Source organism: Chiloscyllium punctatum, chromosome 13 (genome assembly GCF_047496795.1).
Source record: "Chiloscyllium punctatum isolate Juve2018m chromosome 13, sChiPun1.3, whole genome shotgun sequence".
In the NCBI taxonomy this organism is placed as follows: domain Eukaryota; kingdom Metazoa; phylum Chordata; class Chondrichthyes; order Orectolobiformes; family Hemiscylliidae; genus Chiloscyllium; species Chiloscyllium punctatum.
In genome coordinates this window covers 87,544,140-87,565,185 of record NC_092751.1, presented here as the reverse complement: position 1 = coordinate 87,565,185, position 21,046 = coordinate 87,544,140, and the positions used below count along the sequence as shown (strand labels likewise).

The 21,046-nt window shown below is 43.1% G+C and overlaps 1 protein-coding gene across 1 annotated transcript; it reads left to right on the top strand.

Annotated features, from left to right (window-relative positions):
- The first annotated feature begins 15,325 nt into the window (after positions 1-15,325).
- LOC140484615 (steroidogenic acute regulatory protein-like) lies at positions 15,326-20,445 on the top strand. Its single transcript, XM_072583130.1, has 7 exons — positions 15,326-15,456; positions 15,731-15,847; positions 16,363-16,508; positions 17,760-17,918; positions 18,032-18,216; positions 18,310-18,400; positions 19,866-20,445. Exons 1-7 carry the CDS (start codon positions 15,393-15,395, stop codon positions 19,974-19,976), a joined length of 873 nt encoding a protein of 290 aa, XP_072439231.1. The 5' UTR covers positions 15,326-15,392; the 3' UTR covers positions 19,977-20,445.
- Positions 20,446-21,046: the final 601 nt, after the last annotated feature.

Below are 21,046 nucleotides of genomic sequence, written 5' to 3'. Positions count from 1 at the left end.
AAAAATTTGTGAACATTAGTGGTGAAACCAATGTTCTCACTCTGCAGTGCCATTGCACAATCAAGCAAGCATAGGGGGTTTCACAGTGATAATCTTTGATCTCAAGTACATTGTAACGTTGTGGTAGTAACATTTTTTCATCAGATGTGGGTGTTTTTAGCTGGACCATCATTTATTGCCTGTCCCTGGTTGCTCTGGAGTAGGTGGTAGTGAGCTGCCTTCTTGAACCGCTGCAATCTATTTTGATGTAGAATCATAGAATCCCCACAGTTAAAAATCACACAACACCAGGTTATCCACAACCATGTGATGAAGAAGCGGTGCTCCGAAAGCTAGTGCTTCCAATTAAACCTGTTGGACTATAACCCGATTTTTAACTTTGTACACCCCAGTCCAACACCGGCATCTCCAAATCGGAATCCGCACAGTGTGGCAACAGGCCATTTGGCCCATCAAGTACACACCGAGCCTCTAAAGAGCATCTCACCCAGAACCACCCCCTCTCCACCCTATTCCTGTAAACCTGCATGTCCCATGGCTAACACACCTAGCCTGCACATCCCTGGACATCATGGGTAATTGAGCATGGCCAATCCATTTAACCTGCACATCTTTGGACTGTGGGAGGAAACCAGAGAACCTGGAGGAAACCCACACAGACACAGGGAGAATGTATAAACTCCACACAAATGGATGCCTGTGGGTTTAATTGAACCTGGGTCCCTGGTGCTGTGAGGGAGCCATGCTAATAACTGAGCCTAGATGTAGGGAAACCCCCAACGCCATGAGGGAGAGATTTCCAGGATCCAGTGACACTAAAGGAACAAATATAAAAATTAAATAAATAGCTTTGCTGGTTTTACAAAAACATCTGGCAATGTGTTTGCCAGTAGAGAAAGCGTTATCTTCCTCAGAGATGCAGTTGAGGAGAGTGGGAGAAGGTGTTCTGTCTCTGACCATGGGAGTTCCACATGAAAAGGACATAAGAAATAGGAACAGGAGCAGTCCATCTGGCCCCTTGAGCCTGCTCCGCCATTCAATAAGATCATGGCTGATCTTTTCATGGATTCAGCTCCACTTACCCACCCACTCACTATAACCTTTAATTCTTTTTCTGTTCAAAATTCTATCTACCTTTGCCCTAAAAACATTCAGTGAGGCAGCCTCAACTGCCTCACTGGGCAGGCAATTCCACAGATTCATAACCCTTTGGGTGAAATTCTTCCTCAACTCAGTCCTAAATCCCTCCCGCTTATTTTGAGGCTATGCCCCCTAGTTCTAGTTTCACCCACCAGTGGACAGCCTCCCTGCTTCTATCTTTTCTATTTCCTTCATAGTTTTATGTTTCTGTAAGATCCCTCCTCATTCTTCTAAATTTTAATGAGTATAGTCCCAGTCTACTCAATCTCTCCTCATAAACCAACCCTCTCAACTGTAGAATCAACCCAGTGAACCTCTTCTGCACCCCCTCCAGGGCCCAGTACATCCTTTCTCAAGTAAGGAGACCAAAACTGCTCACAGTTCTCTAAGTGTGGCCTCACCAGCATCCTGTACAGCTGCAGCATAACCTCCCTGTTTTTAAATTCCATCTCTCTGGCAATGAAGGACAATATTCCATTTACCTTCTTAATTACCTGCTGCACCTGCAAACCAACTCCTTGGTGATTCATGCACAAGGACACCCAGGTCCCTCTGCACAGCAGCATGCTGCAATTTCTCACCATTTAACTAGTAGCCCATTTTGCTGTTATTCCAACCAAAATGGATGACCTCACATCTGCCAACAGTGTACAGAGAAACATCGATTATCCAGTGGACACGGGTGTGGAGTTTTGTTCAGTTAATCAAATTCTGGATTACATATTTTAGCCAAGTATCGGGACCTTGCGATCTTGCCAGATAATCCAATATTCAGATAATCAAATGCCGGTTAATCGAGGTTCCTCTGTACTCCATCTGCCAGACCTTGCCCACTCAATTAATCTAACTATAAATCTCTGCAGACCTTTAGTGTCCTCTGCACACTTTGCCCAACCACTCATTTTAATGTTGTCTGCGAACTTTGACACACCATACTGGGTCCCCAATTGTAAATCATCTAATGTAAATTGTAAACAACTGTGAACAACACTGATCCCTGAGGCACACCACTAGCCACTGATTGCCCATTAGAGAAACATCCATTTATGCCCACTCTTTGCTTTCTGCTGGTTAACCAATCTTCTATCCATGCTAATACATTACCCGTACACTGTGCGCCTTTATCTTACATCTAATTACCGATGGTTTGAACAGGCAGTTGTTCTGGCTACCCATCTCATGACCCAACTCAAGGCAGCACTGAGATGAGATATCGCACCCTTTCCCCAGGTGGCCAGGGAAGGCCGTTCCAACTCAACCCAGGGCCAGGAGGCCTACAGTTCAAATTAATTCACTGACCTCACTTCCAGAAGAAATTCCTTCATTACTTCCATTTACCAGACACACGTCCTGTTTTCCACACATTGCAAAGTGATTCCTACCCCATGAGCTACTCATGAATTGTAATCACCATGACATCTGATAACACTGTAGGCCATCTGTGTGCAGCAAAACCCACAAACAGCTCAAGTAATTCTTATGTTTTCATTGAATGTCAGCTGGCATAACCATATACTCTTGAACCAGCCTTCAGCATCTGATCAGAAAGCTGGAACAATACAAACGAAGCACCCCAAGGTGTGAGGGGCTATTTCAGCTATGTTCACCACTTGGACCAAAGCATAAGTATGCAAAGAATGACAAAACAAATCTGCATGCCTCGTTATTTACAAATTCTACAGAGAAGAGACAGTAAAATGATGTATTTTTCAGAAATTTGCACTGCACTGATGTAACATTAACTGGGCTAGGACATTCAGTGAGCTTCAAGAAGGGAAATTTCACACAACTGCTGTGTTTACCATCAACCGTGAGGTGAAACCTGTGAACAATCTGGAAATTCTCTCCTGCATTTTCTTTTCCACAAATGCTAATGGCTGAGAGTCTTTGGGACTGCCCAGACTACATGACACCGAAACAGGCCATCCAGCCCGATGGGTTCAATACTGGTCTTGAACTTCCAAATGAAACCTCTCACACACCACAGTCTATCGGAATACTCTCTGATTTCCTTTTCTCTCTTGTGGGTGTTTGTAGCTTCCCCTTAAACGTGCACAAATTGTTGAAGGTTGCAGGTCACATAAAGGTCCATGGGATCTCGAGCTTTGTTGATGCACGGTACACAAAGGTAGGAAGATGTGATGGACCTTTATCAAACACTTGCTCAACATCAACTGGGGTTAGGGTGAACATTTTCTCAGACGATCTAATAATTTGGCCTTTTGTCTGGTGAACTTGGCCAGGCTATTCCTGGACACAACTTGACCTGGGCTTACAGATTCATAGAGATAGGCAGCATGAAACAGACCCTTCAGTCCAACTTGTCCATGCTGACCAGATATCCCAACCCAATCTAGTCCCATTTGCCAGCACTTGGCCAATATCCCTCTAAACCCTTCCTATTCATATACCCATCCAGATGTCTTTTAAATGCTGTAATTGTACCAGCCTCCACCACTTTCTCTGGCAGTTCATTCCATGCATGCACCATCCCCTGTGTGAAGAATTTCCCCCTAAGTCCCTTTTAAATCTTTCCCCTTTCACTTTAAACCTATGCCCTCTAGCTTTGAACTCTCCTATCTGAGAAAAGACTCTGGCAATTCATCCTATCCATGCATCTCATGATTTTATAAACTTTTACACGGTCACCCTTCAGTGTCTGACATTCCCGGGAAAACAGCCCCTGCCATGTTCAGCCTCACCAAGAGCTCAAACCCTCCAACCCTGGCAATGTACCTGCAAATCTTTTCTGAACCCTTTCAGATTTAACAACAACTCTTCTGTATGGGGAGATGAGAATTGAATGCAGTATTCCAAAGTGGCCCAACCAATGTCCTGTACAGCTGCAACATGAGCTCCCAGCTCCTATAGTCAATGCACTAAACAATAAAGGCAAGCATACCAAATACCTTCTTTACCCCTTGTCTACCTGCGACTCTACTTTCAAGGAACTATGAACCTGCACTCCAAGGTCTCTTTGTTCAGCAACACTCCCTGGGACCTTACCATTAAGTCTGTAAGTCCTACCCTGCTCTGCCTTTCCAAAATGCAGCACTTCACAGTCTTCAATCTGATTCTTCACTCATTCTTCCACATGGGCATTGGGTGCCACTGATTTTTGGGCAACTGGGTATCAGGGCAGGATCCCATCTGGTGGGTGGTCGTATCATAAATGTGTGGGTACTCCTGTCAGCCCACTCACCTCCTTCCCCCATTCTCAGGGTATCATGTGACTGGTTCGGAGAATGAAGATCTTTGGTAACACAGTTAAATGAGAGATGCTGGAGCTGTTGTCTTTAGTGAGGTTGGGAGGTGTTCCAAACCAAGAGTGGTCTGAACAAAGCAGATAGGCAGCAGCTGCTCCCATTGGTGGACATATTGAGACCAAGGCGACACAGATTTACGACAGTGGATAAAGAACCAACAGCAACATGAAGGATAATATTTTCACGCAGCAAATGGTTGACATCTGGGATGTGCTGGCTGAGAATGTGGTGGAAGCAAGTTTAATTGGGATAACTAGTCACGAGAGAGAAATAAAGTTTACTGAAACAACACTTTACATACATACCTTAAAAAGGGTAATCTCAAGAAAGAAGATTCGCTGGTTGGAATCTCAAGCATTTAATTTGTGATTTTTGAACTTTCTCAATGAATGTTTGCATATACCAATCAACCTTGGTCTCTCCACTAAAGATTATTGGCAACTAGCTTTCTGGTTATCTCCGAATCATGTGTCCATCAGATTCTCTTGAGTTCTGCTTTGTCCCAGGCCAATCTGTTCCAACAATACAGAGTGCAGTCTGTTGATACCTTCTCTCCTTATCCTATGCCGAAGTATAAGTTCACACCGGAGTCATTCAAGTTCAAATTGATAAGAATTGCTGTTCTGCTGAGATAGGCTTCTACTCTGTATCTTTCACTGAATGAGTATGTTCCCACTCCTTCAGAGCTTGACATGAACATACAGGATCATTATGCCATTGATTCAGGATGAGTTGGATCAGAGGTCAGATGTAATACTTTGAAGAAGTGTCTGTAAACTGCCTAACATTGCAATATGTCCATACCTTAAAACATAGACTGGAGACTCTCATTGAATGTCCCAAGAGACAGTGCAAATTTTGATACTAATCCCTCATCACAGAGAGTGACGGTGGAGAGTTGTTTTTCAGACTGGAGGCCTGTGACCAGCTGTGTTCTGCAGAGATCGGTGCTGGGTCCATTGTTGTTTGTTATTTATTTAAATGATTTGGATGAGAAGTTAGGAGGCGTGGTTAATAAGTTGAGGATGATAGCAAGATTGTTAGTATAGTTGACAATGAAGACGTTTTTCTTGGAGTACAAAGGGATCTTGATCAATTGAATCAATGGACCAAGGAATAGTCAATAAAGTTTGATTTGAATGAATTGTATTTTGGTAAAAACAAATAATGGCAGGATGTATACAGGTAATGGCCGGGGCCCTGGGAAGAGCTGTCAAACAGAGCGACGCAAGGGTTCAGATACATACTTCTTTGAAAGTTGCGTCACAGGTAGACAGGATGGTTCAGAAGACATTTAGCACACTTACCTTTGTTGCTCAGTGCATTGTATATTGGAGTTGGGACATTATGTTCAAATTGTACAAGACGTTAGTGAGGCCACTTTTGGAGTACTGTGTGCAGTTCTGGTCTCCCTGCTATAGGAAGGATATTATTAAATTGGAGAGGGTTCAGAAAAGAATAGCCAGAATGTTGCTGGGTCTGGAGGGTTTGTATTATAAGGAGAGGTTGGATAGACTGGAACTTCCTCCACTGGAGCGTAGGAGTTTGAGGGGTGACCTTACAGAAGCTTCGCAGATTGTGAGGGGTAATCGTGAGATAAGGTGAATAGCAAGGTTAGCGAGTTCAAATGTGTAGGGGGCATATTTTTAAGGTGAGAGTAGAAAGGTTTATAAAAGGGACCCGAGGGGCAACTGTTCCACATAGAGGGTCGTTGACATGTGGAATGAACTGCCAGAGGAAGTGGTAGATGCAGGTTATAATTAGAACATTTAAAAGACATTTGGACAGAGGCATGAATAGGAAAGGTTCAGAGGGATACGGGCTAAACACCAGGAAAGTGGGACTAGTTTAGTTTGGGAAACTTGGTCAGCATGGATGAGTTGGACCGAAGGGTCTGTTTCTGTGCCACGTGACTCTGCGACTCTGCTAAGCAAAGGTACCAAACCTGTCAGAGCCTTTGGTGAGGGGGCAGTTTTAAACATTCATAGATGCGGTTATTGCAGGCGCTGCCAGAACGTTTCTGTCAATCCCTAGTGGTCCTTGAGAATGTGGAGATGAGCTGACTTTCTGAATCACTGCAGTCCATTTGGAATTTCATTGGGCGGGGGGGGAGCTTTCCTGGATTTTGACTTGGTGACACTGAAGGAATGGCGATATATTTCCAAGTCAGGACGGTGAGTGGCTTGAGGGACTTTGCAGGTGGTGGTGCTCCTAAGTAACTGGTTGTCCTTCCAGGTGGTAGTGGCTGTGGGTTTGGAAGGCACTGTCTCAGGAGCCATGGAATTTATGCATTGCATTTTGTTGATAGTGTACACCACTGCTACTGGGTGTCAGTAGTGGGGGGAGTGGATGTTTGTGGATGGGGTGCCAGTCAAGTGGGCTGCTTCGTTCTGAATGGTGCTAAGCTTTTTGAATGTTGTTGAGTATTCCATCACACTCCTGACTTGTGCCTTGTAGATGGTGGATAGGTTTTGGGGAACCAGGAGGTGAGTTTCTCACTGCAGACTTCCTAGCCTCTGACCTGCTCTTGTAGCCACTGTATTTATATGGCTAGTCCAGATAATTTCTGGTCAATGGTAACCCCTAGGATGATGATAGTGGGGGATTCAGTGATGGTAACAGCATTGAATAGCAAGAGATGGCTTTGGCAAGCTATAAAGAGAGCTACTTGTTACAGGGCATTTAACCTTTGACCTGCCCTAGTAACTGTGGTGAGTTATAAGTCTGGTTCAGTTGTGTTTCAGCTCCCTATTGATGACCCAGAATGTTAACGGTGGAGGGAAATGGCAATTAGTTAAGATTCCCTTGTGCTTATAACGGGTGACACTTGTGCAATGTAAACATCACTTGGTATTTATAAGCACAAGTCTGGAGGTCTGCTGACGTGATTTCTGGTGATTTGTCCCATCATCAGTGAACAGCTCCACTTCGGAATTATTGCTTCATCAAGAACCAGCTGGAGAGAGCGGACGTTGGCCACTGCCCTGTAGCAACATCCTGAGACTGAGCTGATTGACACCCAAAAGCCACAAACACCTTTGTTTGCTTTGAGTGTTTCTACATACACTTTTACAGAAGCTGGTCGCTAACTGGAGCTCTCTTCCACAAACAGTAATTTTGCTAAATCAGTTGTTAACTTTAAGTCTGACATAGATCATTTTTTTAATTAAGCAAAGGTATTAAGGGAGGCCCGAATACAATTAGGCCACAGACCTCATTGAACACCAGAACAAGCTCAAGGGGATGAATGGCCTACCCCTGTTCCTATGACTGGTGCATGGTCACTCGCTGAGTGCTGTCTGTGAGTGTGGGATCAGACACTCATATAGAGGCTGGACAAGTGAAGGTATTCGATTTTAATGACAATCCAAAACTTTTATGGCATCTTTTCTTGCCTAGAGCATTTAAATTTTACATTTATTTCAGGGGATTTAACATTCTCAAGAAGCCAGCTGTACTGTATTGTTAGTCCTGAGTCTCTGGATTGGTCAGTCTATAATCAGCACAAAGGGATCAGGGTGACCATGTCATTCATGAGTTTGTTAGTGAGTTGTCTGTTCTTCCAACAGTAACTACTCGTTGTTGACAGCCTACACAGTATGTGCAATGCCGTGACTCTGTTCCCAGTGACTGTGAGATAGTATCCCACTCCCCCCTACACATCTTTTGGTGCGAAGGCTATTTGCAATATTCCCTGCCTCATCTGCTTCTGACACTAACAGAATTAGCTGCTGTCTTTCAGTCTCCAAAATCATACTGAATTGAAAGAAAATCACTAGGCGAACATCCTGTAAGGGTGTACTTGCTTCCTGATCATTAAGCTTCCTAACAAACCCAGTCACACCCCTCGAGCAGATGGGACTTGAACCCAGACCTTCTGCCTCAAAGGCAAGGACACTACCACTGCACCACAGGAGCCCTGTGCTTCCTAACTATGGACTACTCTCTCTTTATTAATATCAGGGAGCAATTCCTCACCTCTCTCACTGATATAGAATCATCAAACTTTCAGCATTCTGGACAACATTGTAAAAGACTGTCCTTTTCTGTTAGTTTAGATCCTTTTTTTATGGAATCAAACACCAATGCAAAAATACATTTCCTAAACAGTATCTATTGTTGAGACTACGCACCCTTATAACTATTAATTTTGACTGCAGATGATTATTTTATGATGCAATTATACTTTAAAATAAACCATTAAAATATAAAACAGATGAAGTTATCAAAAACAAGTCTGAGGTATCGCTTGATTCAGTGAAAAATATATAAATATTAAGGCTAAACAAAGCTTAGTGCAGATCCAGATCAGGTAGGGAAACTTTTGGATAGCTTATTGGGTCAAGATGTTACTCTGTGCGGTAGAAAGTTGCAGAAGAATTCAGATGTGTTGCTCTTGTCAATGTTGAGTCATCAGTTTCCACTCAGTACATCTGACATCTTTCAAAATGGCCTCCATGTGCTCCCCACCCTGTGTGAGGGAGGATACGAAAGTCAGCAAAGGTCACAGATTGCAACCTTGACCTTTCTCGGATACTTCCTGTGAGCAACACCCATGGCAGCTAGGGAGCCAACCATCAACATCTCCTCTGACACCGAGGCCTAGATCCCTGATCACCTCCCACGCCCTGCTCCTGCCATTGGACTGGCTCAGAGGTGCCCCTGACTGCAACACTCCGGCTCTTAATTTGTGGTGACGGTGGGTTGCAAAGTGCCAACAAGAAGGTGCGTCATCCTCTATTCCCACTGAGACCCTCATGGCCAGCTTCGGAATCCGGCCTTTCCCTTCACAACTCGCTCAGAGCTTCGCATGCTACTGACAGGGTGGGGGAAGCTGCACAGGCCTCAGATGCAGAGGCTTGAGCTTAAAGTTTTTTGTCAACCATCCCAAAGCCAGGCCTCTGCTACCATCCAAACAACCTCTAGCTGAATAGTCATTCAGGATTTCAGGAATGCCCTTTAATCCCCCAACTGAAATTGGAAATAAATTTGGAAAGTATAGGTCTCATTACTTGTTGTTCTGTTCAATAATAATGTTCACCTCAATGAAGTCCTCAGTGTTGGGAAGGGAATTTTAATGATCGGAATCTTCAAACAGAACAACTGTTCTAGTTTTTCTAAAAGTATGTAGCCAAGAGCATATTTGATCTTATTCAATATTAAATTAACACATAATTCAGGACAGTTTGTAGCAGCAGCAGCACCTCACCCATCCAAAATCTCTTTCGTTTGCCTCCTTCACTCTCACTCAAAGAACAAAGAGCTTATCCATCAATCTGTGGTAAAAGCTGAGATCGTACCTGTAAATCAGACACAAACTTCCCTTTTCAACCAGTCACTGAATGTGAGTTACTTTCCAAATCCATGTACATTGTTCCTGGAATCTAGTTGTTTGAACTCTTCCAATCAGTTTCCCGCCCTTGCATGGGTAGTAAATGGCTCTTAACCAGTTTCCTGCCCTTGAGAGTGTAGCAAATGGCTCTTAACCAATCAGTTTCCCACCCTTGTACAGGTAGTAAATGGGTCTTAACCAATCAGTTTCCCGCTCTTGCATGGGTAGTAAATGGGTCTTAACCAATCAGTTTCCTGCTCTTGCATGGGTAGTAAATGGGTCTTAACCAATCAGTTTCCCGCCCTTGCATGGGTAGTAAATGGGTCTTAACCAATCAGTTTCCTGCTCTTGCATGGGTAGTAAATGGGTCTTAATCAGGTCATAGTGAGTTCCTCTGTGGCTTGAACAAGTTATTCCTCTTCATCCTTCTTGACCTTTGCCCCTGATAATGCATCTTGCTCAGATGCCTCTCCATCACTGCATGTGGCTCTCCAGTCACTAGCTCCCATTCTTTGCAGTCTGATCAATCCCTTCTCTCCCCAGTCCTGCACTGTGACACAGAATCTAACACAACTCTCCTTCCGATTATTACCAACACACTGCCCCTCAATCACATTTGCTGCCGGTGTTTTAAGATAGGGCAGGTCTGGGTTTACCGATCACACGTGTGTTCATTGCCTGGGTTTTAGAATGCACATCATCACTTAAAAAAACCCTCCATAGGCTCATCCTTATTTCTGACACCTCCTCCAGCCTCAAACGCCCAGAGATGTCCACACTCCTTTAATTTGGGCCTATGTTCCTGGTTTGGATCACTTCAACATTGTGCTGTCAGCTGGCTGGCTCCTAAGCTTTGGACTTGCCTCCTTAACTCCAGCTCACCCTCGCTCCCCTCCATTTCAAAGTCCCTCATTAACCTGATCATCACTGTGTGTGCCTCTGTTTGCGTGAGTCCTTGTACATGTGTGTGTCACTGTATATGTGTTTGTGTGTCTGTATGTGTGTGTACTTGTATGTGTCTGTATGTGCATGTATGCGTGTCACTGTGTATATGTGTCTGTAGTTGCGTGTGTACGTCTGTATACATGTCTGGGTGTCTGTGTATGTCATAGGGTCATGGAGCATGGAAACAGACTATTGGGTCCATGCTACCCAAGCTAATCTAGTCCCACGTGCATGTGCTTGGCCCATATCCCTTTAAACTTTTCCTATTCATGTACCTACAGAGACATAGTAACACGTGTGTGTATGTGCAAATGTGTATGGGGGTGTAGGTGTGTGAATGTGTGTGTGTGTGTGAGAGAGAGTGTGTGTGAGTGAGTGTGTGTGTGAGAGAGAGTATGTATGTGAGCAAGAGTGTGTATGTATGTGTGTGAGAGAGAGAGAGAGAGAGAGAGAGTGTATGTGTGTTAGTGTCTGTATGCATCTCCACATGTGTGTCTTTGTGTATGTGCACGTGTGTGAAAGAGAGCAGGAGCTCCTCTCACCCTGGAGATGGAGATGACCTGAGTGACCGGCTGGGATTCCATCAGCCCTGAGGAAGCCACGAGAGGAAGTCAGTTCGTTACCTGATGATTGCTGTCCCTGCATGGGATCCTTTTCCAGAACCTTTCTGAGGTGAAATCAAACAGAACCATGGCATAGGCCGAGCAATCATTCATACGGGTGATGTTTACATTTAGAATTCTGATTTCAACAAGGCCATGCCAGTCTGATGAAAGAAGCTTCATTAATATATTTATTTATGGTTTATTTGAGTATCCTGATTAGAGCAGATGATTTTATAACAAGTGTAATGCTGGAAACAAAGAATTCAGGAGATGCCTCCTGTAGCAGCACTTAAAACATTGCTCCGATTCCAGTTCGGATGTTGCCAATATGCTGAAGGTGAACTTTGAATTTGGAGCAAAGGAAAGACTAAAGACACCAAGTACATGTTTAATTTATCTACCCCCTACTAACATGAGGAAATGTCCTGAAGGTAGACATGACTCCAGAAATCACGTAGTATTCGGGACGGGGAAAACCAACCCTTTGGTGAAATGTTTGGCTCTGGGCCACCCCACCCGCAGCACCTCAGTGTGATGTTGTGAGAGCTTCTGCTGTCCTGTTGAGGAACTCATCCCTCTCCTTGAGGAGTGTGTGGGTGTGAGTGGGTCAGGGGAGAGGGAGGAGGTGGTAATGGTACAATTGTCAAAGATCAGACGATGCTATTCAAACATAAACTGGGAGCGTCTTCCCTTGTTTGCCAGCTTCTATTTATTCCTCACACCACTTTAATTAAAGCTAAAAATCACACAGTCCACCCCAGTCCAACACCAGCAACAGCACCTCCTTAATCTTGATCAAAGCTGTCATTATCGGGTTACTGTTTGTGGGAGCCTGCTGTGAGCACATTGGCTGCTGCAATTTAAGAAGTTGACATTGACAGCTCATTGGCTGTAAAGTGCTTTAGTATGTTCTAAAGACATCAAAGGTACTATTTAAATCCAAATCCTACTGCCTTGTGCATTTCTTTCATTGAATTGACTTACATCTGAATGTTAAAATTGTAATTAATAATTTATGAATGATAATTCAGTCATAAGTAAATAAGAAAGCAAAATAAAGTAATGAAATTTCTCAAAACGCTGAGGAAATCTTTGTTTTTCTTGAAGGTGATGTATTTCTTACATACGAACCCTCCAGTAATTGATGGGGAGAAATTAGGTTCCTCATTTAAACATTCCACTGCCCTGAGCTCTCTCAACCGCCCTGTAATTGACTCAACTTCTCTCTTATAACCTGCTGTTGTGTGATTTTTAACTTAGGCTCATCTACTTCAAACACTCGGCTTGCCTCACACTGTCCTCTCTCTGGCACCCAGTTTAAGCAAAGCCCCAAGTTTAAAATGTTCACGTTTCTGTTTAACCATCTCCGCAGATTCGCCACTCTCTGTAATCTCCTCCAGCCCTACCATCCTCAGCAATATCTGCACTCCTCTTATTCTGGGCCCTTGTGCTTTGTCCATCACAACTGCCTTCAGCTTCCTTGATCTCAAATTCTGGAATTCCCTCCTGACCTCTCTCTGTGTCTCTACCTTACTTTCAGCCTTTAAGACACTCCTTCAATTTTAGACCAAGCTTTCAATCCCCTGCAATAATGTGTCCTTATGTGACTTACTGTCAAATTCTGGTGGATAATGCTCCTGTGAAATTCCTTTGGAAGTTTTGACAGTGTTAAAAGTACTATAAATTCAGAACTTTGTTTTCACTGGGAAAGCAGAACAGCAGAAATCACAATACTACCCCCTTGTGGTTGGCACAAGAAATTACAAATGATGGACATCCAAAGTCGAATAGGAATAATACACAAATGCTGTACAACACATTAAATCACAGAACATATTTTAAAATAAGCCAATTGCAGAGAGATGTACTGTTGTCTTGCAATATACTAACTTTTGATTGAAGGCAGGGTGCTGTACTGTATAAAGGAAGATAACAGTTTGAAGCTATCTTGGAATTTCTAAGATATAAATTTATTTCTCTCGCCGCCAACCATCCTTTTGCTCCTATCAAGATCTGTTGCTTCATTCTTTTTTTTATCTCATCAGTTTTATTTCTTCCCTCATCCTTTTCTCTTTCACCTCTCTCCTACTTGCTTTAAAACATGATAAGGTTCTGCAGGTAAATCCGTGAATTATTTCAAGACTTTAACTGAGTCTGAACTACTGCAGAAATAAAGTCGCTGCAGTTTCCAATTCAATCCTGCCATATTAACTCTGTTTGCTGTTGAAAGGGTTTTGGAACATTAGAAATGAGGGAACTGACGAATGGCATTACTACGAGTGAGGTAGATGTGCAAGTACCTCCTCAAATTCTCAACAGTGAGATGAAGCTGCAGTTCAGCTGCCTGTTGCTTCTGGTTCGATGAAACACTGTTGCCCAGGTACCAATAGAACTGCCAACTCTTTGAATAATGATCTTTACTGCATCACTGATACAGAAAGGTGTTGCCTTGTTTCAACAAAGCTCCAGGTGAGGAAGAACATATTACAAAGTCAAAACAATGTGCAATATAACTCCTATCTCAATTGGGGGTGGCACGATGGCTCAGCGGTTAGCACCACTGCCTCATAGCATCAGGGACCTGGGTTTGATTCCAGCCTTGGGCGACTGCACGTTCTCCCTGCGTCTGCATGGCTCTCCTGTGGGTGCTCCAGTTTCCTCCCACAATCCAAAGATGAGTAGGTTAGGGTGGATTGGCCATGCTAAATTACCCCATAGTGTTCAGGGATGTGCAGGTTAGGGTGGATTGGCCATGCTAAATTACCCCATAGTGTTCAGGGATGTGCAGGTTAGGGTGGATTGGCCATGCTAAATTACCCCATAGTGTTCAGGGATGTGCAGGTTAGGGTGGATTGGCCATGCTAAATTACCCCATAGTGTTCAGGGATGTGCAGGTTAGGGTGGATTGGCTATGCTAAATTACCCCATAGTGTTCAGGGATGTGCAAGTTAGGGTGGATTGGCCATGCTAAATTACCCCATAGTGTTCAGGGATGTGCAAGTTAGGGTGGATTGGCCATGCTAAATTACCCCATAGTGTTCAGGGATGTGCAGGTTAGGGTGGATTGGCCATGCTAAATTGCCCATAGTGTTCAGGGATGTGCAGGTTAGGTGCATTAGTCAGGGATAAACGTAAGGGAGTCTGGGTGGGTCACTCTTTGGAGGGTTGGTGTGGCCTTGCTGGGTTGAAGGGTCTCTTCTGCGCTGTAGGGATTCTATTCTAAATTCTTTTTCAATTCATTGTAGTGCTTGACGCCTCAGCCTGATTTTCTCCTTTTGGACAAATTCTAGCCAAGAAAGCTTTGAACTAATCACTGACCTAGACTACAATTAACCTTTTCGTTGTACAGAGAAACAGAAAAATGTAGGAGTAGGCCATTCAGCCCTGCGAGCCTGTGCTGTCATGGCTGACTATCCAACTCCACCCCCTCCTCCTGCTTTCTCCTCATATTCTTTAGCCCTAAATGCTATAGCAAACTCCTACTTTCATTTTCCTCATACCTTTTCATTTCCCGCTTTTAAAAATGTTGGGGATTGAGGGGAAGAAGGAAAAGGCAATTTGGGTGCGTCCTGTGATTGGACAATAAATTGGGCTTGCTTTGGTTGAGGAAAGGGTTAAGGTGAAGTCAGGCTGGTTGAATAGTCAGCTCCCCAGGAACATTCCCAATCAATGGGCAAGATTAGATTAGGCCCACATACTGCATTCTCAGCATCATGTACTTCCCTTCGCTAATATGCACACAAGGTACAGACAATGACACTTGAGGAGGCTGAATTGCTTTAGGACCAGCAACCTCCAGTTATTTAAACAATCTGCCAATTTTTGTTGCCATACGGCAGCAAGTGAGGAAATGCCTGAGGCCATCAGTGAGTAATTCTTCATCTCACAATACTTTACATTACTCAGGAGGCTATCAAAAAGTGCCCTCTGATAGTGCTACACTCATCGCTCCCTATGCTGTCCTTGAATACTCTATTCATCTGGTGGGTATCTCTCTGCACATTCCTTATCAAAGATATTGGCCTTCAAGCACCAAATATAAATCCAAAGAAACTGTGCAAGTTCGGCATAAGCTCAGAACAGAGCAGGAATTAGCTGAAAACCATGTTACCAGCAACATTCAAATTGTGCTGTGGAATCTCACATCAGCATTTCAGGAACATGACAGGTAAATGTATACCTATTGTCTTAAAAACTAACTAAGCATTTTGCAATCTGTGGAGAGTCTTAGACGGCAACTTCTTTGGTCTTAATGATTAAATCTTTTGAAATTAAATAATGTCGTGAAGTGGGAATTTTAATGTTAAGTTTGATGTCTTGGTTACTTTGAATGAGACAGACTGTAATAACAGATGTATCTGTTTCTACACTGTGAGCCATTTATGCACTAAGACGGGTTGGAAGGGTTAATTCGAATAATTTCAATGTTTCTCTTCATTCAGGATTGAAGAGAACTGCAGTAGCTGCCGTAGCATATGAAATGAGAAGAATGAAAATTAAAGACAATTTTCTGTCAGGAACCTGGGATTCTCTAGTCCAGAAAAAAAAACCTTACGCAGGTAAGCAGCTTTTTCTGACAAGCTTTGCACTCTCTTTATGCTATTGTGGTAGTTAGCAATGGTATTCTCAAAGCTTATTAGAAGTAATTTTGGGTTTTTGGCAATAATATGATGATATTTCAATGCACAGTTGAACTAAGGCAAATCACTAGAGTGAGAGCAATATAGTAACAGTACTTTGGGAAGGGTGTATGTATTAACAAATCACTTGGTTCTGATGAGGGCTGTTTAGTGACCCTTAGTGACTGGATTGTTGGATTTTAATCAGGCAGGACGGAGAGATGGTTGGAAATGGACCATGGTACCAAAGCAAGGTGGAAGGGCAGGAAGAACAAAAGGGTTTGCAGTAGGGTGGAGAGACAGTTTTAATTGAGTGAGGTACAAGCCTACAACTGTCTAAATAATATTTCCGAAGTTAGTCAAATACTTGTCAAAATACAGAAATGTCTTGGGAAGGAAACAGTATTTGTTTTGTTTGTTGTACATTGTGACATAATGTTGGGGTTTTATCACAGCTCTCAAGGTCGAAGATGAAAGATCGGAAACAAAATGGACTTTCAGCACAGAAGAACTATCCTACGTGAAGCAAGGGGAAGATGCTTTACAAAAGGCTCTGGGGATTTTGAGCCAGGATGCCGGATGGACAACAGAAATCAAAACGGTAATTTTCTTCCTAATATAAGAAATCGGATTAGGAGGTGATCATACAGCCCCTTGTGCTTGTTCCACCATTCAGTAAGATCACAGCTGAATGTTTGGGTCAGCTCTGCAAACCTGCCCTATTCCCCATGTCCCTTAACACCCAAAATCCAGCAATCATCATCCTGAGTATACTCATTGATTGAGATGAATCAAATGTGATTATCCTTTCACATAACTGCTTCATCATATTGTCAAATACTCTGTTGTCACATTCTTAAAAGCATTTTCCCTTCGACTGATGCCTGGCTAATGGGTCATCACTCCCAGCTTTCAAACTGCTCCTGTTCTTGAAAAGCAGAGACACATTTACTATTTTCCTACTGACGAAGGCTTTGAAACAAGTGAAAAACATGACAGTTACGAGATGTTCTGGTGTGATTGCATCATGAAAACTTGTTTGGGGAAAGTGAGGACTGAAGATGCTGGAACTCAGAGTCGAGAGTGTGACGCTGGAAAAGCACAGCAGGTCAGGTAGCATCCGAAGAGCAGGAGAGTTGACGTTTCGGGCATAAGCCCTTCATCAGGAATCATGAACCTGAAACGTTGATCCTCCTGCTCCTCGGATCTGCCTGACCTGCTGTGCTTTTCCAGCACCACACTCAACTCATGAAAATTAGTTGCTAACTTTCCCAGACCTCCGAGAATGATCGAGTATGAAATGGTGCTGTCTTACTTGTCACAATATTATGGCACCAAAGCAGTTAGATTAATTTAACATAGCAGGGCTCTAATGACAAGTCAGAGATCATATTCATATTGTGGCATTGCAACTCTCAGGAGCCAGGTGTGTTGTATGCATGCTCTAAGTTTAGTCAATTTCACTCCAGTCAAATTAAGGGCTGGTTATTGTCTTTAAAAACTATCTATGTTTGCTATGTCTAAGGGCTATATACTGCCTTCTGCTGGATCTACATCCATGTTGGGTGGGGGCACAGATTAAGTCAGTTGTGATGCCCCCCATGGCTGATTAACTGACACGTACTGGCCTGGCTCCACAATGAAGAGAAACGAGTTGGGACCTGACCATTAAATGTGTAAGTCCTGCTCGGATTTGCTTTTCTAAAACACAGCGCCTCGCATTAAGTTAAACTCCACCTGTCACTCGTGGGCAACAAACACACCAGCCCAATGATGTAATACAATGAGGCAAAGCTGCTTAACAGTAACGACAAAAAAAAAATTAATCAGAAATGCTTATCTCTTCTTTCAGGAGAATGGTGACAATGTTATGAGCAAAATTCTACCTGGAATTGGAAAAGTCTTCAAATTGGAGGGTGTGCTGGATGCAACTACGGAACACGTGTATCATGAGCTTTATGAGAAAGTTGACCAAATGAGCTCATGGAATCCAAGCATCAAACACTTGCATGTAGGTTAACAGGAAATCTTCCACATCTTACACACATCCACACGTTCGACATTCACTGGAAAGCTTGGCCTGGAGATATAATTTTGACAAACGTTTGTTGACAATTCATTCAGGTCTTGCGGAAAATTGGCAAAGATACCATGGTGACTTACGAAATCATGGGAGACACAGCCGGAAACATCATTGGACGGAGAGACTTTGTGAGCGTGAGGCACTGCTGGAAAGAAGGATCTTGCTGCTACTTGACTGGAATAGCCACCGAATCCAAGTGCATGCCACCACAGAAAGACTTTGTGAGGTACAGAATAGCTGCACAATTCGAGTAGACCACTAATACAAATTGCTAAAGCTGTGAAACAGTGATTTCTAATATACATTTTCATCCAAACAGAGGTGAAACTGGAATTTCGTGTATTATCCTACATCCTGCAGGCACCAAGAACAAGACACGATTTACTTGGCTTCTCAGCATGGACCTGAAGGTTCGTTAGTGACTTGATCAGTATTTCTCCCCTCTTATAGAGTCATAGAGAGGTACAGCATGAAAAAAAGACCCTTCATTCCAACTCATTCATGCCAATCAGATATCCTAACCAAATCTAGTCCCATTTGCCAGCACATGGCCCGTATCCCTTCAAACCTTTCTATTCATATACCCATCCAGATGCCTCTTAAATGTTGCAATTGTACCAACCTCCACCACTTCCTCTGGAAGCTCATCCCACACACATACCACCCTCTGTGTGAAAAAGTTGCCCCTTAGGTCCCTTTTAAATTTTTCTCCTCTCACCCTAAACCTATGCCCTCGAGTCCTGGACTCCCTGACCCCAGGGAAAAGACCTTGTCTACTTATCCTATCCATGCCCCTCATGACTTTATAAACAGACCCAGCCAATTCAGCCTCTTCCAATCCTCAAATCCTCCAATCCCTGCAAAATTCCAAAAGTGACCTAATCAATATCCTGTACAGCTGCAACATGACCTCCCAACTTCTATACTCAATATTCTGACCAATAAAGGAAAGCATACAAAATGCCTTCTTCACTGTCCTATCTACCTGTGACTCTACTTTCAAGGAACTATGAACCTGCACTCCAAGGTCTCTTTGTTCAGCAACACTCCCCAGGACCTTACCATTAAATGTGTAAGTCCTGCTCGGATTTGCTTTTCTAAAACACAGCGCCTCACATTATCTAAGTTAAACTCCATCTGTCACTCCTCAGCCTATTGGCCCATCTGAGGTAACCTTCTTTGCTGTCCACTATACCTCCAATTTCAGTGTCATCTCCAAACTTAGGAACTATACCTCTATTGCTTTGTCTCTCTCTTTGTCAGCAGTATCAGAAGCTCAAAATGCACGGCCTCACCAACGTGCCCACTTGTTATACAGTAACCTGGCAGATTAGAACACCCCCAAATTTCTGACATTAGCTGAGCTCTGCATACAGCAAGTGCCTTTTTGCAACATGGCAGCAACTGGGCCCAGAATTTCCCAATCAAGCTCATTTTTGAGAATGACACCAGCTCCGGAGGTGTGACCCACAAAGGTTTTCATTCTTGGCATCAGTGATTGAACCATGGGCAATCTCCTATCGTAGCACCATCATGACACAGAATTGCACACAGCTTTCTAATGAAGTGGAATCTCGGGGTCCTTCACATGGTCGAGGGTGGGAGAAGTTGGTTCCAATGGTACTGCCTTCAATAGTATGATTAACTAGCGATAGACCTTCCCAAACATATGGCATGGAGTGACAATGAAGACTGCTAGAAGACACCTATTGTCAGAAGTCAATTTATAATAGCAATTTATTAAATATCATTACTGAGACTGTTAATTTCTCTTCAAATATTATGCACTTAAATACACGTTTATTCTTCATAAGCTTCAAAATGTCCCAACTCCTGACTGAAGATGGCTTTTCTTTTGTTTTCCTTTACCAATAGGGTTGGCTGCCAAAATCCCTTATCAATCAAGCATTGTCACGGGCACAGGTGGATTTCACAGAACATTTACGCCGACAACTCTCTTCAAGCTCGTTCTCCATATCCTGCTGAGTTCGGAACAGGCAATACCAGCAATGCAAATTTAAATGGAGCACTCACTGAAATGGCATTCTGCACTGTTCACTTAGCTGCTGTGTTGTGACAAAGATATTGTTTTGCAGCAATGAAGCAAGGCTCGAGAGGAAAGTGCCTTTAGGTTTCGCTGTGGCACAAGATACTTGAGACAATGTATTTATACATGCCACAAAAATCATTCAAGTGCACGTTTATGAGGTGAGGAAAGTTATTTGTGGACTTCATGCATGAGCTTGATGATTTCCAAGACTTCTATAGGAACGCAGCTAGATTTCACGCTGTGTTGTGATACTCATGCTAATGTTTTGAAAGACGTAAATAGTACTTGATGTTTAAGGGATGGAAGCAATTGAGGACTGTTAGAAATCCTGTAATTTTGGTATGATTTGCTGCTATTTTTGTGATAATATTATTAATTTATTTCTGATTATCTGGAAGATTTGCCAGTAAACTGATTGCAGTTGAGAATATTTATGTGTTTTAGATTTATTTAATCAAATGTGTTACAAACTCTCATGGATATACCTACTATGAGTATTTTGAGAGACCCAAGGCTGTGGATGTTGAAAACTGTGTACACATTGATAGCAATATTAATTGGGGCATGTAGCAATACTGACACAGTAACTCCCTGTAAACGCCAACTTTCTAAGCTAATTAGTCGTAGTTTCAGAGTAAAAGAGGAGTACAGCATGGAAACAGACCCTTCGGTCCAGCTTTCCGTGCCAACCAGATACCCTAACCTAATCTAATCCCATTTGCCAGCACTTGGCCCATATGACTCTAAACCCTTCCTATTCATATACCCATCCAGATGCCTTTTAAATGCTGTAATTGTACCCCCAGCTTCCACCAATTCCTCTGGCAGCTTTCCATACATGTACCACCCTCTGTGAAAAAGTTGCCCCTTAGGTCTCTTTTATATCTTTTCCCCTCTCATCCTAAACCTATGCCCTCTAGTTCTGGACTGCCCCACCACAGGGAAAAGATCTTGTCTATTTATCCTATCCATGCCCCTCATTTATTTTATAAACTTTTATAGGATC